Here is a 16331-nt window from a genome sequence, read left to right as displayed (position 1 = left end):
GGGGGGGGGTGTCAAAGTTTACACACCCTTGCATTACTAAGCGACAACAATATACTGTAAATTCTATCTTCAAAACATAATCATACTCAGTAGAGCAAGTACCTCAGCTATGAGTAATGTGGATAAAGTCCCTCCTGCATACCTTCATTATTGATATCCATATTTGAAGATATTCTTTTAATACACTGCAGCTCTTGTGCATGTACTCGGCACGTTCTCTTAAACACACTGTCCTATTCTTTTTGCCTCACCCCAAGTACACCGAACATACTGTATACTTCGTAGTACTCATGATCATCGTCGGAGCCGTTTCAAATACTGTCCATACGCAGATGTTGACATATTTATATACTCTCCCGTATGCCTTTAAATGACCACTTATGCGTGTTTTTGTTAATTGCAATCTGCATTTTATTGACTTGTAAAGCTGAACATTTCCAAATATATTCACGGTATTTATTTGACACATATTATAGTTACACTTTGCAGTATGTGCTATCATCACTTTTGGCCTTTGACTTACATATTTATTTTGATTTTTTTTTTTTTTTAATGCAGGTATGGGAATTGAGAACAGACTCGTTCGTGAGCCTTTGCAGGCCAATTTTCATTTGCATAATCCTATATATAAACTTTTAGTTCTGTTTTTGAGAATTTTTTTTTAAGTTTTGTTTTTACGATGTAAAAACTTTTTATAGTAGTTAGGCCGAATATGTACTTTTACTGTACTCAGAAAAGGCCATCTGAACACATTTTTGAGGGAATTTAATCTTTTGTTTGCATACGACAGGTCATCTCGCATCATTTATTATTTAAGGTCTTCGAGAAAAGTTATTCATTTCTATATTTATTTATTCAGCACACGTGCAATTGTTTTTTTTTTTTTTGGTTCATCTGAGTTTGTTTTACGCATTTGCATTTTTCATCTTCGCCGCATTGTTTGTTTGAATGTGCTGAAAAGCGAAAAGACGTTTGACTGGAAGAACTTTGAGGTAACGCGAGCATCATCCCGTTGCCGCGGTGAGCACCGCGGAGTCTATCTAGCCGCTTGCCGCGTCGTTTACTTTTACGTTCCACGTTACGAGTGTCGTTATGGCAACACAACCAAAATAATGATCCAAATGCGCACCCCGTTTAATGGCTCACGGCGGCGTGCGACATCGCTGGCTGTCCTCGACAATGTCCGGGGCGACCGCGGCGGTCTTCCCAAGTGCTCTCGGGCCTGCTCAACTGAAAATCTTCTTCTTCTTCTTTTGCGCATCCGACCTTTTGCATCCTCGCAGGACCACCGCTTCAGCGACGAGATCGACAAGCTGACGGGCTACAAGACCCAGTCCGTCCTCTGCATGGCCATCTGCGACAGCGACGGCGAGGTCATCGGCGTGGTGCAAGCCATCAACAAGAACCCGGCGGGGACGCCGTTCACCGAGGACGACGAGAAGGTGACTCGGGTTACGTCCCCGGGGGGGGGGCACGGAAACGCAGAGACAAACGAACATTTTAGACGACGACGTGATATATTCAACTTATTCCAGTCGCTGGGAATCCGACGAAACAGTTGGGAAATCGTGCTAATCAATAAAGGGAAATTCCGGTGATATGGATCAACAATGAACCCAATAGGTCATGTGATATGTACTGTATCTTGAAAATATGATGTTAATCGTCTCTCATTTAATGTTGTTTTGAGAAGATTTTTTTTTTTTTTTTAATCGGCAATTACGAATTTTCACCAGCGCCGCCATTTTGGCGAGTCACATGACCTACGTGCGCTGCCGTCCAGGCAGCGTTTGCTTCAATGCCATCGACCGGGTCATCCAAACGGCGACCCGGTCCGTCGCGTCCGATTACAGCGTCTCAAAATCTACGACGTGACATAGAGCAGTTCGTCGGTACCAACGGACGGCTGGACGGCCGAACAATTCGAGCGCGGGCTTGCTGAACTCCACACATCGGCCGTCACCGACACCAGGCTGGCCTACAAGCCTAACATCGTCCTTTTGAGGCTGTCCACAAGGTGGCAGGATAGAGTTATCGCGTCGGTTTGAGTTGATTTGAACAGTTTAAAACCCCCTTGACGTTAAATACTTGTATTAACATTAAACTTTTGGAACTGAGTAGTTTATAGAAGTGTTCCACGGTCACAACGCATTTTTTTTTTTTGTACATTTCCACTCAGGTGCTGCAAATGTATCTCCCCTTCTGTGGAATATCCATCTCCAACGCCAAGTTGTTTTCGGAGTCTCGCAAGGAGTACGAAAGGAGCAGGGTGAGCGACGGCGTCAAGCGCGTTCACACAAAGAGGAAATGCGCAATTTGTTTATTTATAGGTCATCCCTATAAACATTCTAAAACAGATAGTGAAATGAAAAATAGATATAACATTATCCACTTCAATGTCTATACGAAAAAAAAAAACATATTGCCTGTGACGTCACCCCGGACATTCGCCATTGAAAATACGCTGTGCCACCTACTGTGGGACACGCCCCTTCAGACACGGAAGAAGAGAACATCTCACAATCGAGGGGCAATATTAGCCTATTGTTTGGAGCCATATTGAGATGATATGCGGATTACTTCTAACAACAGACTCCCAGAGAGTATGTATGAGCCAGCCCGGCCGAAGCCGTGCTCGTCCGCGAGGCACGACTTGGCCGGCGGCTCGTCCGCCCATCTACTATGAGACACGGAAGCTCTTTTCAAAGAAGAGAACATCTCACAATCGAGTGAAGTGTCCGGGGCAATATCACCCCATTGTTTCGAGCCATATTTAGATGATATGAGGATCACTTCTAACTAACCACAGACTTCCAGACAGTATGTATGAGCCGGCCGAAGCTGTGCTCGTCCGCGAGGCACAACGCGGCAGCCTTCGCCGGTGAGCCCGACGCGCAAGCCGTCCGACACATTTAGCACCCCAGTCATACGTACGCGGCCCTTTTTTTTGTTACATTATGAGAGACGGATTACGTGGTCCGCCCCAAACTATTATTTATTTATTGAAACACACCTACCTGTTATTTGGAACTCACGAAGCTCTCATCCTGTGCACCCGCGCAATCCATTTTTCACGACGAACCGGGTCTCTTGGAAACTTATGAAGGGTAAATTCAACGAGCCGGCATTTTGGCTAACACGAAGGAACAACGAGCTAACTTCCAGCAGGTAAAACCAATAGAAACAAGCGAGTCCGTTTGGCGCGCTACTGCCTCCTACGTCACTTCCTGCTTGTTGTCGAAAACAAATCCCTCGAGAGGATTTTCATGGCGCGAGTGACAAAAAGCCACAAATACGTCAAAATCATGTTTTGTGGTGAAAAAAAAACGGGTGGGTCCATACCGGCTGCCGTTTTTTTCCATCAATAATATACTAAAAATCATCCATTTCATAACACTTGACCTTTAACCGCGATTTATGCAGCTGAGTTTGGTGCAAAATCCGTCGGCTGTCGCGAGTGCGGGCGCTGTCCAAATATGACGCGTTTTAGAGCCCGTTCTGCCGGCTCAGGCTTTGCTGGAGGTGGTCAACGACCTGTTTGAGGAGCAGACCGATTTGGAGAAGATCGTGAGGAAGATCATGCAACGGGCCTTGACCCTCCTGCAGTGCGAACGCTGCTCCGTACTTCTTCTCGAGGACATCGAGTCACAGGTGCGGCTTTTAAATAAAATCTGCTCAACGGCTTCGGCATTATCAATAAAGTCTTTCGCTACGCTTGAGGAGCGACTGCAAACTTGTTTGCAGCCGTCCCTGTTGCTAAACAATGCTCACGGCGATGTCTCCTGTAAGGTTGTCAAGTTCTCCAAGACGTTCGAGCTGATGTCGCCCTTGAGCAACATGCACCGTGACATCAGGTGACGTTCAAAAAAAACGGACGAGCAAACGCAGAAAGAAAAGGAAAAAATTTACACAGCTCACAAAATGTTTGGAATATTTGCAAGATGACCTTAAAATGCGATGGGTAACCTTGCGAACTTCATTTGACCTTCTCGAAACTTTTGAATTGTTCACAATTGTTCAGAATTAAAAGTATTTTTTTTGGGCTAACTTTCCTTTTTTTTCTAAGCACAAGTGGAAAAGAAAATGTAACCACAGGTGTTTGATCCACAAATGTTTGTTTTGGGTGGCGGGGTTTAGTGGCAAAGGAAACCAATGATTATTTATTTGTATATTCCATTCAACATTTCCATCACTGATAGAGCTCGTGCACCTAAGTCATAAAAATCACGTGACATCGCCATATTGCCGGTCTAACGAAGCTTTGTTCAACGCTAAGTCGGTTGGAGACGACACGAAAGTATGTCTGATAGCACGGCGCCCAGAGTTTTGTCTGAAATCGTTAAACATTTAGAAGGTTGATAACAAACGAAGGTACGTGGAAAAATGAGAGACACCCGGCATAGAGGTCGAAGTCAATGTTTTCGTCGATAAGAAATTGAACCGTTAATTCGCTTCCACTTGTCTTGGACAACTGGATCGACACATGGATCTGGTGAGTAAGTCGTCGAGATTTACACGGAAAAGTTTGAAAGCGTATAAAAGTTTGGACGCGTACAAATACTTTGTTGGAATATATCTGACATGGTGACGGTTTTGACAGCTCGTGAACACGGAAGCGTATCCGGCCACACGTTAACCTTTGCCGGAATCCATCGATCTTTTCAGCTAATATTCAATAAAACTACCGATATTTAAATAAATGACCTTTGGTTTTACACAAACTCGCATTCATTAACTATGACCGAGAAAAAAAGGAGGGCGGAGTCGTCTCCACGGAACGTACACGAAAGCGATTGCGGCCACACGTTAACCTCTCTGCTGCGACAGACCGTTTATTTTCTTTTTTTTTAAAATACGCATTGCTCTCGAATGAGCCAACTGGGCATTATAAATACTTTTTGGTAATTTGAGATTGAGAAGAATAATTCCTACCTGAAATGAAGCGATTGCTACACAGTCGTGCGTATTTTGGTCGGGGACCTTCCATCACGTTTAATTGCCGAAATCCATCGATATTTTCTGGTCTTTTTAAAGCTGGTATTCCATCGAATGATCTCTTTGAAAATCTGTCTCGTCTGTTGGGACAAGCAACTGCACAACAGGTCTCGGGCAATTTGAAAAATCTGCTCAGGTTCAACGGCTCCCGCACTGGAGAGCAGCTAGCTTTGACCGGCAATATGGCGCCGTGGACGAGTTCTATACATATTTTGGCACCATGGACGATATTGTTGTTGTTTTTTTTTTTTTTGTGGCGCTCTATCCGCATCTATTAGCATCGAGAAGCTGTCGTGCTCCGATTGGCTGATCAATAACAGCATCGCCGAGCTGGTGGCCTCCACGGGGCTCCCCGTTAACATCAGCGACGTGTGCCAAGACCCCCGCTTTGACGCCGAGGTCATCTTAACGCCGAACTTTTATTCGTTTCAACTCTTCCCTCAAAAGGATTGAAGTCATTGTGATGTGTTTTCTAGGCGGACCAAGCCTCAGGATTTCACATCCGATCGGTGTTATGCGTGCCGATCTGGAATAGAACTCATCAGATTATCGGTGGGTTTCCTCAGATCACTTCAACTTAACGTTTTGGGGTTTTTTTTTTTCCCCAGCTGAAAAGGGAAAATGCTGCTTTAGAGGCGGTGATACCCTTTTTCCTGTCTTCCCATTATGTAATTTAGATTTACTATAGCCCACACTGGTGATTCAATTGCAAAATTGTTGTGTATAAATAAGCATCACTCATAATCTTAATTAAGGATGGAGAGTATATTCACTTAAGGGGGGGGGTGAGAATGTACTAAGTCTTGTATGGACTTGCCATCCATGTTCTACCCCTCATCTAGTTCAGGCTCACCAGTTAATATACTCATTTTTTTTAAATTATTGTAGAACAATTCAGTTTCCCAGACTTCATTGAGTCAAGACACACATTTGACATGAGACAATTTTGACGGCACACCATCAAACAAAAATGAAGTTATACTGTGGACCCGCGCTATTTGCAGGGGATGGGGACCGCAAAAACCAAAAATATAAAAATGATTGATAATTAACTGAAAAAAAAAAAAACTTTTCTTAAATAAGCCAATAAGCCTTTTTGCGCTTGTTCCCTCCCCAAAAAACAATGAAAAAGCAAATAGAATAATTTGACAAAATAGAAAAAAATGGAAAACAAATTGAAAATAAATTCTTAAAAGAAAATAATGGTTTTTGTGTAAAACTTTAACGTTATATTGAACACACAACTGAATTTAAAAAAAAAAAAAAAAAAAACAATCGCAGTAATTTTTCTCTGCTCTACCACTGAGTCCCCAACCCATATTTTATCTATCTATCTAGTGGCAGTCACGTTTTAAAAAGGCAAAATAAAGTTAAGGTTAAAATATGGAGACCAGTGAAATGTAATCATTTGCCACGGCACCCCCGGCGATCTCGTCACGTCATAACGCTGCAATTTATTCGTAGATGAGATTCAGAGTTGTCAATGTTTTGTCTTTTTGTGCTGCGTTGATCGAAGTTGTGCCTGCGGAACGGTTACAAAGTTTGATTCCATGCCAATTTGCTCCTCCGCAGGGGTTGCACAAATTCTGAACCGCCTGGACAGGAAGACCTTCAACGATGCCGATCAGAGGCTGTTTGAGGTTTTGAAATATTTGGAGCCCGCCATCTTGTCGACGGATTTTGCCAAACTTTCATTTTTGTTTTCTCATTCTGCTGTTCGGCTCGTGTCGCAGGCATTTGTGATTTTCTGCGGACTTGGCATCAACAACACGATGATGTACAATCAAGTGAAGAAGACGTGGGCCAAGCAGTCCGTGGCCTTGGACGTGAGTAAGCTAACGGGATACGTTCAATTTCATAATAATAATTGTTGGACGTCAACATCTTTCTATTGTCCTCCTTTTGCAGTATTCAATTTGATTTCTAAAAGACTTCTTCCGTTATGCTGCGTTGAAAACATCAATGAATAAAATACTACATTAAATTAAATCTCCATTACGCGAAATGCATTGCAATATCTTACGCATGACCTGATACGTACGTTATAATAATTTCTGGTTTGTGAACAAGAGTATTCCAGAAAAATAATAGAAAGAAGGTCTCGTTAATTTACTGTAAAATCGTTCCCAGATGTCTTAATAAAAAGTTCTCCGATATTGTTCTGTCAAAATATGAGGTAGAGTAAAAAGAAAAAAATGACATACAGTGAAGAAAATAAGTATTTGAACACTCTGCTATATTGCAAGTTCTCCCACTTAGAAATCGTGGAGGGGTCTGAAATTTTCATCGTTAGGTGCACGTCCACTGCGAGAGAGATCATCTACAAAGAAAAATCCAGAAATCACAATGTATGATTTTTTTTTTTAACGATTTATTTTTGTGATACAGCTGCAAATAAGTATTTGAACACCTGAGGAAAAAAAAAAGTTCATATTTGGTACAGTAGCCTTAGTTTGCAATAACAGAGGTCAAACGTTTCCTGTAGTTGTTCACACTGCGGGAGGGATTTTGGCCCACTCCTCCACAAAGATCTTCTCTAGATCGGACAGGTTTCTGGGCTGTCGCTGAGAAACACAAAAGATTTTCTATTGGGTTTCGGTCTGGAAACCAGCTCGGCCACGCCAGAACCTTGATGTGCTTCTTCCGGAGCCACTCCTTGGTTTTCCTGGCTGCGTGGTTCGGGTCATCGTCTTGTTGAAAGACCCAATCCACGACCCACGACTGAGGGGAAGGGGTTGTTCCCCAAAAACTCACAATACATGACCGCGGTCATCCTCTCCTCAAAACGGTGCAGTCGTCCTGTCCCATGTGCAGAAAACCACCCCCAAACCATAATTCTCTCATTGGCAAACTTAAGACGGGCCTTGACATGTGCTGGTTTAAGCAGGGGAACCTTCCGTGCCATGCGTGATTTCAAAGTTCATTGCAGTCTGGTACTTGTCAATAGTGGACCCAGAAACCTGTATGACCTCGAGATCCTGCAAATTCAAGATATAGATATATAGTTTGATTTTTGCACTTGATGAGACTTTTAGTGTTGCCAAACATGAATAATTGCGGGGGGAAAAAAAAAAATCTCATTATCCTTGATTTCTGATTCTAAACTAGTTCATAAATTTCAGGTGTAAACTATGATTCAATTTTTTTTTTTTTATGGTCTCCCAGTCATAACAGCCCTTTGAGGCAAACCGTAACTTCAATATGGCCCGCGACAAAAATTAGTTTGACACCCCCTGGTATACATGATCAAAATAATGTTCGACAACAGCAACTGCTAATTCTAGTTACTCGTGTACAGAAATCAAGCCATTGTCAATTTTCAGTTTCCGCTATGTTCAATAATCGATAATAAATGACTGCGCCTGTCCCCTCAAAGAGTCCAACTTTTTTTGTTTTTAACTTCCGCATCATCCCATCGGGTTCGTTAACCACCTGATGAAAATGTAGCAACAGATGTTGTTGTTGTTTTTAAAGCGACGTCCTCACGTTTGATACTGAATTCAAATCAATTCCGGCTGAACATGTGAATTACCATTGTATTAAATCTACATAATTTGCAGATGCCTTTTTTTCCCCTTCCACAGATGTTATCTTACCACGCGACGTGCTCAAAGGTAGAAGTTGACAGACTCAAGGTAACGACAGAAAACAGATCATTCTGGTAGATTGAAACTTCGGTTGCTACGTGGCGACGACTGACGGCTGTCTCGCTCAAGGCGGCAAAAATCCCCCTGAGCTGCGAGCTCGGCATCGACGAGTTTCATTTCAACGACTTCTCGCTGGACAACGACGCGATGATCACCGCGTCCCTCCGGATGTTCCTGGAACTCGGCGTGGTTCAGACCTTTAAAATTGACTACGAGGTGGGTTCCCGTTAATGTCGCGGTCAAAAAAAGACGCGGAGACGCTCCGCCGTGGTTTAGGGCACAGGTGTCAAACTCAACTCGACTTGACTCAGGTCTTATGTCGCTGGCTTCTCACCGTGAGGAAGAACTACCGAACCGTGGCCTACCATAACTGGAGGCACGCCTTCAACGTGTCCCAGTGCATGTTCGTCATGATCACGGTGAGTTGCAACTCCGCCCTGATTCGTGTGAACAATTAGCACGTGCGGCCGAGTCATAAACCTGCTCAAGTTCAACGTTTATAATATTTTAAGTTTGACGCCAAGTCCGTTTTCCACAATCAATACAACTTTTCTCCCATTTGTCAGGATTACAAATGATATATTTGTTCACAGTCGGCCGGCTTTCAGGACGTTTTATCCGAGGCAGAGATTCTGGCGCTGATGGTTGGCTGCTTGTGCCACGATCTGGACCATCGAGGCACCAATAACGCATTCCAAGCCAAGTAAGGCCCGAGCCCGGAACAATGGCGCCGTTTCGGGATTGATGACGCTTTGGGCGCGTGTGCGGTGTACTCAGGACTGGTTCCGCTTTGGCGTTGCTCTACGGGACGTCGGCGACGCTCGAACATCATCACTTCAATCACGCCGTCATGATCCTGCAAAGCGAGGTGAGGTCCACGTTGACTTATGTCAAGATTTAGATCAAGATGAAGGCCTCCATATTGCCAAACGAACACAAATGTATTACAAAACCCGATACAAGCTCGCAGTTTTCCCGTGTAGCGCGCCACTAGATGTGCGGTGGTCGATCACGTGCTATGGACCGAGGAGTCGCCAATTGCCATTTTTTTTTTTTTTTGCACGATGGTCCACTTTAGTCGCATTCATCCACGTCGATCAATGTGCAGAGGGCTAAGTCTGACCAGTACAAGGACAACGGCGGGTTACTGGGGTGGTACCAAACCGGAGTCCAAAATTTACAATGCAGTTGGGGGCTACACTAGTATAGACTCGATGTTGGGCTATGTTAGTTTTCCCCATCTATTTATTCAGACAGCCTTTCACCCATTTTACCTTGGAGAAACTCCCAGGACACACCACTGAATACGTCACGTACCGTAAAATGAGAATTAGTATTAAATTGTTCTTCTTGGTTTCCTTTCGGCTTGTCCTGTCAGGAAAAGGGGTGTCAAACTCATTTCTATCGCGGGCCACATTGTAGTTACGGTTTCTGTCAGAAGGCCAATCTTGAATTGACCCATCGTATTTACACATTACATTTATCAACTAGTTTTGAAATCAGAAATCAAGGGGAGCGGGTTTTTCAACTATTCTTGATGTTTGGTAACACAAAAATGCTTGCAATATCTCAATGTCATCATTTCTGATTTGACAATTTGAAATTCTGGTCCAGATTTGAACAAAAACAATGGAAGTTGAAACATGATTTGCCTTCGCGGGCCACATAAAATCATGTGGCGGCCCGCATTTGGCCCCCGGCCCTTGAGTTTGACACCAGTACATTAGGGGTATAAACACCGTGGCATCTTAGATGAACGCATATTTTGTTTGATACAGTTTTACGCCGGACGCCTTTCCTGACGCCACCCCTCTGCATTTAGCCGGGTCGAGAAGGTTACACCACCCGGTATTGCCAGGCGGTCTCCCATCCAAGCACTAACCGGGGCCAAATAACGGGTGTTCCGAGGGTAGCATGGCCGTAAGACTGGAGTCTATAGAATGAACTGAACTGTTTCAGCCCAAGAAATGGGTCCTTAAGTGGTTTAGGTCCTACCTGTAGGAAAGGAGCTACAGTACTTTGTAACCATCGGAAGTGCTCAATCTCAACAAATGGCAAGGACCTTTGGGGTCCCTCATGGGTCACTTCTGGGACCCTTCTTGTTCAGCCTTTATATGCCGTAAATGGATCATTTCCTGCGGCACATATTTCATAGCAAATAGCGGTTGCGAATCACTGCCCGATGGGATAAAAATTTACTTCCCTATTATTCAACATCGGAGGTCAGTCTTAAATTGATTTTTAACGTTCTTAGTTATTGGAAACAGTCGAGACGTTCTCCTGCGGCAGCGACCGCCACAAGATTTTTGACACTTTTGTGTCCACTTCACACGAAATAGATTTTTAAAAGCGGCGTCGCCAATTGATGTGCAGAAAACGTCAGCGTGCCTTTGTAATTAACATCGCTAATGGCGACTTCGTTAGACAGTGAGCAATGAATTTGCCAATGCTTTCGCTTTAAGGGAACATTTCAGGCACTATTACTCATCCGAGGCGGCTATACTGTACAGGGATTTATGTATTATTTATGTTTCAGGGGCACAATATCTTTGCAAACCTCTGCTCGAAAGAATACGGCAACATGATGCAACTGTTGAAGCAGGCCATCCTCTCCACGGACCTTACTTTGCACTTTGAGTAAGCAGCCCTTTTCACTGCATTCAAGGCAAACGTACGGAACGAAAAATCATCTATTCTTCTGTTACAAAACATGTTTGTATGAACAATTTTGCCGCGCTGAACGGAGGCTTTTCTTCCCTCGCGTCCTTGACTCGCCGTCATTGCTCGGAAAAAGGCGCAGGAGCAAATTCTTTGAGGCCGTGCTTGCCGAAGAATTCAGTTGGACGGAAGAAAAACACAGAGAAGCCCTCAGGTATTTTGTACAAACATTTTTAAAAATATATATATTTCTAGTGTAGGAATCAAGAACTTACTCTCAAGTAAAGTTTTTGATGGCATTTGGCAGATCCATGCTCATGACCGCCTGCGATTTGGGCGCCGTCACTCGGCCGTGGGAGATATCCAAACAGGTTTGTGGACTTCCGAATCGGGACGCTATCGTTTCAAAATGGGGGTCATTTTGCTCGTTACCCAGGAGTTTGCATACTTGTCCTGCTGTGTGTTTATGCGCAATTTAACACAGCGTCCCTGTACCTCTGACCCATAAATTCCTCACGGTGGAATATTTGCGCGCCCTGAATATATTTCAATATTTAGAAAGGGACGTGAGTGCATATGGGGCCTTGCCTGCAACAAACAAGCTCAGGATATAATGAGAATGAGGTTAAAAAAAAAGTCCCGATTAGGCCCGTACGGCTACTTTGGGCCCGACAATATGGCACCCTGGGCAAAGTTTGCAGGACTCTGAGCCAACGTCAGTCTCGCATTTCAGTAAAATGTGCCCGTTCAGGTTGCCGAGCTGGTGACGAGTGAATTCTTCGAGCAAGGAGACAGAGAAAGGTCGGAGTTGAAGCTCACGCCTGCGGTAAGAACCGCCGCTACTCGGTAGAATGTGAGGCAAATGTATGAATATGAAGTCAGCCAAGATGCCGCTCGCAGCGGCGGTGCAAACGACGAACACTGTGCAGTGGTACCTACGAGTGTGGCGACTTCAGAAGGTTTTCAAAATCTGTTGCTTGGTCGAGTTTTTTGTGAGCAAAAGATGGAGTTACGAGCTCTAAATGGCGACGGCGAATAGTCGAGGTTGAGGCCATGTTCTTGCTTCAAGTTGATTAATCCCATTTCCAGATGAAATGGAAACATCCAGTGTGCTAGCATAATGCTCAAGCACAATGTAAAACAGCATAGACGAGCTAATTAAACTGGCAACGATGACAGACAACATAATACTTACAGTACCTGCATAGTTTTTATCATCGACTGCGAAAAACTAACAATACTGCATTCAAATTTGGAAATATGATACTGGCAATGAATGAAACTCAAGGCACCACTGTACTGTAGAACTCTAGCTTTCACGGGGGATCAGCACCGGGCTGGACTATGGAAGTAAATTAGTGCCACCAAGATTTGAATTTGAAATGTAAAGTGATCCCATTTTCAATAGTTGTATTTCAGTGCAACTTTTCAATGTTAACATTTCAACTTGAGAAAATTCGCCGTCTAAAATTCACCGCCTGTGCCACCAGGCAGGGTTACTTCAGGTCAGAACCAAACACCCAGCCAATCACAGCTGCGCTTTCTTAGTCACGTGACGTCACATAGAAACAAGAAAGCGGAACTGCGATTGGCTGGCTGTTTGGTTCTGACCTGAAGTAACCCTGCCTGTTGGCAAAGGCGGTGAATTTAAGACAGCAAATTGTAGCAACTATTGAAAATGTGATCACTTTACATTTCAAATTCAAATCCTGTTTTTCTGTGACATTTCAAATTCAAATCATGGTGCCACTATTTTACTTCCATACTGGACCAGGGAAAGCAAATATCTGCGAATAATTGATTTGCATTATAATTGCACTTTCAAAAAATGAATTGCAAACATTCTTGAATAAGCGGCGTTAAACCAACAAGTCATTTTAGATGTGGTTTTTTTTTTTTTCCCTGAGAAGGGTTGCGTCAGGAAGGGCATCCGGCGTAAAAATTGTGCCAAACATATATGTGCGTTCATCTGAGATGACACGCTGTGGTGACCCCGAAAGGGACAAGCCGAAAGAAGAAGAAGATTCATTTAATTAAAGGAAGCACAAGGCCACTTAATGTCGCAGTCATTTTTGCTGTCTTTGCAGGCCATATTCGATCGAAATCGCAAAGATGAGTTACCTGCCTTGCAGTTAGAGTGGATAGACGGCATCTGTAAACCTCTCTACCAGGTATTACCCAACTCCATCTTCATTTGAACGCTCACGAATGCATCACTATGATCCAAGTGTTCCAGACATTTTCCCTTTTTTTTTTAATTCTTCTTCTTCACAGTCCCTGCTTAAGCTAAACAGGAAATTGCAGCCAATGACGGAAGGGATCGAGGCCAACCGAAAGAAGTGGCAGGAATTATGCGGGTCTAATGAGCAGGCACGCGACGCCTCGGTGACCGGTCGGAGTGCCGAGGCTGCGGAAGCCTGCCAAGAGTCCGATTTGAAGCCGGACGAAAAAAACAATTTGGGGTCAGAGGGTCATCAAGGGTGAAATTTAGAGTCAGACCGCAGCTGGACTAAAAGGAGAAAAACAAATGTGAGGTTGGGCTCAACCCCCAAAATGACGGAAACAAAACAAAAATGTGAATTCCTGATTTCCACCAATAGCGGATGTTCATTCGCATGACTACAAAGAGTACCAGGCGTTTATTTTTTCAAAACACGCGAGGTGAATGAAACAAGTAGTAGTAGTAGTAGTAGTAGTAGTCGTACTGCAATTAATAAGCCGACGAAGGTATGGTGGAGGCGCTGTCATTAGGCTGATGATGATGATGATGATGATCGTGATGACGTTTGCTTTACTGTGATCGGTTTAGGCTATAGAGCTCGTGGACCGACGTCATCAAATCGCGTCACTGGCCGGAAGTGTCGGTCAAACAAAGCATCGTTCGATGGTAAGTCGGTTGGAGACGACACGAAAACATGAAGAGTTTGTTTTCCAAACGAGACATAGGCATTTTTTTCAGATTTACGAAACTCACGCCAAAATTATCCAGCTCCGAATGGATAATTTTGCCGCGAGTTTCGTAAATCTGAAAAAAATGCCTACGTCTCGTTTTGAAAACAAACTCTTCACATGTCTTATAGCACGACGCCCAGAGTCTTGTCCGATACAGAAGGTGAAAAATAGATAAACTCGGCGTAGAGGACTCATATTTAATGCAGATAAGAAATTGGACCGTAAACCCGCTTCCGCTTGTCTTGAGCAACTGGATCTACACATGGATCTGGTGAGTAAGTCGTCGAGATTTACACGGAAAAGTTTGAAAGCGTAGAAAAGTCTGGATACAAATACTCTGTTGCTGGATCTGTTCTCAATCAGGAATAAATGGCACACAGTGACGGGTCGACGGCTCGTGAACGCGGAAGCGTACTCGGCTACGTGTTAACCTTTGCCGGAATCCATTGATCTTTTCAGCAAGTATTCAACACAAATAGCAATATTTAAATAAATGACCCCTAGTTTTAGACAAACTCGCATTCATTAACTATGATTGAAAAAAAAAAAAAAAAAAAAGGATAGTGTCGCCTCCACGGAATGTACACGGAAGCGATTGCGGCCACACTTAACCTCCGTAAACCTCTGCGACAGACTTTTTTTTTTTTTTTTTAATACGCATTGTTCTCAAATGAGCCAACTTGGCATTATAAATACTTTTTGGGAATTTGAGATTGAGACGAATAATTCCTACCTTAGATGAAGTAATCACCACACAGTCGGGTTTGTATTTTTGGTTGGGCACCATCCATCATGTCTCTTTCCGAAATCCGTCGATATTTTTTGCTCTTTTCAGCTGGTATTAAATAGAACGATCTCTTTGAATATCTGTCTCATCTGTTGTAACAAACAACAACACAACAAGTTTCGGGTATTGTAAATACTCTCCTCCGTTTCAATGTCTCCCACTATGTCGAGCAGCTCTGTTTGACCGGCAATATGGCGGCGTGAAAATGGCGACGCCACGTGCACGAGCTCTATTCACGTTTGGACTTGCTCCGTAGATGTCGGACCTTGTTGTCTATTTGGTTGGTTTTACGCAGTTCCTGTATTCCCCCCCCACCGTCAAGGTACAGACGTGTATTTGTTCAAGTAGATGACGCAACTGCGACCGGAGGCTTTCTATTTAAGGATGTACAGTAGGTGACACGTTTGTTTTATCTGCTGAGCTTCGCCTTGCATGAGTATTACTGACAAACTCAGGGAAAGGAAGCAGCTCTGAGAAACGGGGTGAAATTTCCCATTTGACACCTTTTTGGGGGAATTAAATGCTCAAACGTAAGAGAGACTTTTTTTGGAAATGTCACGAATGCTGCTTTTTTCTACCATTTTGAATGTAGATCATTTTCCTGGATAGGGATGGAAATTGATGAGAATTTAGCCGGTATGTTTCCATTCTTCTCTATCTGATTCCTTCGTGATTCTCTTGTCGATTCAGTTCAATCACGCAAATATTATCACTGATGTCATGAGCTTTACATACTGTATATCATGACGTAATATGACGATACAAAAGACACGGGATAACAACACAATTCCTTCGACTGCTTGCGTCAATTACAAGCGAGTATTTTTTCTGATGCACCAGAATGCGTCATTACACTGGTTTGCGTGATGCTTATTTTTAAAAAATTAGCTACCCCCTGTTACCAGAAGTGGTACACTTTGTCTTTCAGAATAAAAGCACAAGTACAAGAATATCCTAGAAAACCGCGCACACACTAAGTGTGAAACCCCAATATTTATACATATACACGTTCTTTCTTGTGTTTGTATTTAAAATTATATATTTTTTTTAAATCCCTCCTCATGTTTTTTTGCGAGGGGATTCGAGATGTTTTCTTTTATGGAACTATTTAGATTCAATTTTGTTGAAATGTAAATTTTATTTCCGTTTGAATGAAAAGCGCATATTGGTTAGCATACAGAGTCACTCACATTTGAAAAATGTGCGGGTGTGGTCAGTCATGCTCGCAGATAAAGTTGCGGGCGTGATTAGGGATGGAATCTAAAGACTTTAAAATAACTTACTGGATTCAT

The 16331-nt window shown here is 43.3% G+C and overlaps 1 protein-coding gene across 1 annotated transcript; it reads left to right on the top strand.

Annotated features, from left to right (window-relative positions):
• The first annotated feature begins 1194 nt into the window (after positions 1–1194).
• Positions 1195–14767, top strand: LOC133501143 (dual 3',5'-cyclic-AMP and -GMP phosphodiesterase 11A-like). Its single transcript, XM_061820659.1, has 20 exons — positions 1195–1442; positions 2180–2269; positions 3511–3651; positions 3790–3854; positions 5274–5394; positions 5472–5547; positions 6568–6635; positions 6729–6821; positions 8580–8630; positions 8712–8858; positions 8954–9061; positions 9236–9345; positions 9420–9510; positions 11179–11279; positions 11437–11514; positions 11608–11671; positions 12052–12126; positions 13388–13471; positions 13575–14187; positions 14381–14767. Exons 1-19 carry the CDS (start codon positions 1347–1349, stop codon positions 13782–13784), a joined length of 1869 nt encoding a protein of 622 aa, XP_061676643.1. The 5' UTR covers positions 1195–1346; the 3' UTR covers positions 13785–14187; positions 14381–14767.
• Positions 14768–16331: the final 1564 nt, after the last annotated feature.

Source organism: Syngnathoides biaculeatus, chromosome 5 (genome assembly GCF_019802595.1).
Source record: "Syngnathoides biaculeatus isolate LvHL_M chromosome 5, ASM1980259v1, whole genome shotgun sequence".
In the NCBI taxonomy this organism is placed as follows: Eukaryota; Metazoa; Chordata; class Actinopteri; order Syngnathiformes; family Syngnathidae; genus Syngnathoides; species Syngnathoides biaculeatus.
Note: the sequence above shows the minus strand (reverse complement) of the source record. Positions and strands in the feature narration are given on the sequence as shown.

What these genes read in the sequence shown, in the direction of transcription:
- LOC133501143 (XM_061820659.1), top strand. Translation starts at nt 1,347, where the DNA reads ATGGCCATCTGCGACAGCGACGGCGAGGTCATCGGCGTGGTGCAAGCC. An exon ending in TCACCGAGGACGACGAGAAG is followed by an intron (nt 1,443 to 2,179) that starts GTGACTCGGGTT and finishes ATTTCCACTCAG; the next exon opens with GTGCTGCAAATGTATCTCCC. An exon ending in GACCTTACTTTGCACTTTGA is followed by an intron (nt 11,280 to 11,436) that starts GTAAGCAGCCCT and finishes GCTCGGAAAAAG; the next exon opens with GCGCAGGAGCAAATTCTTTG.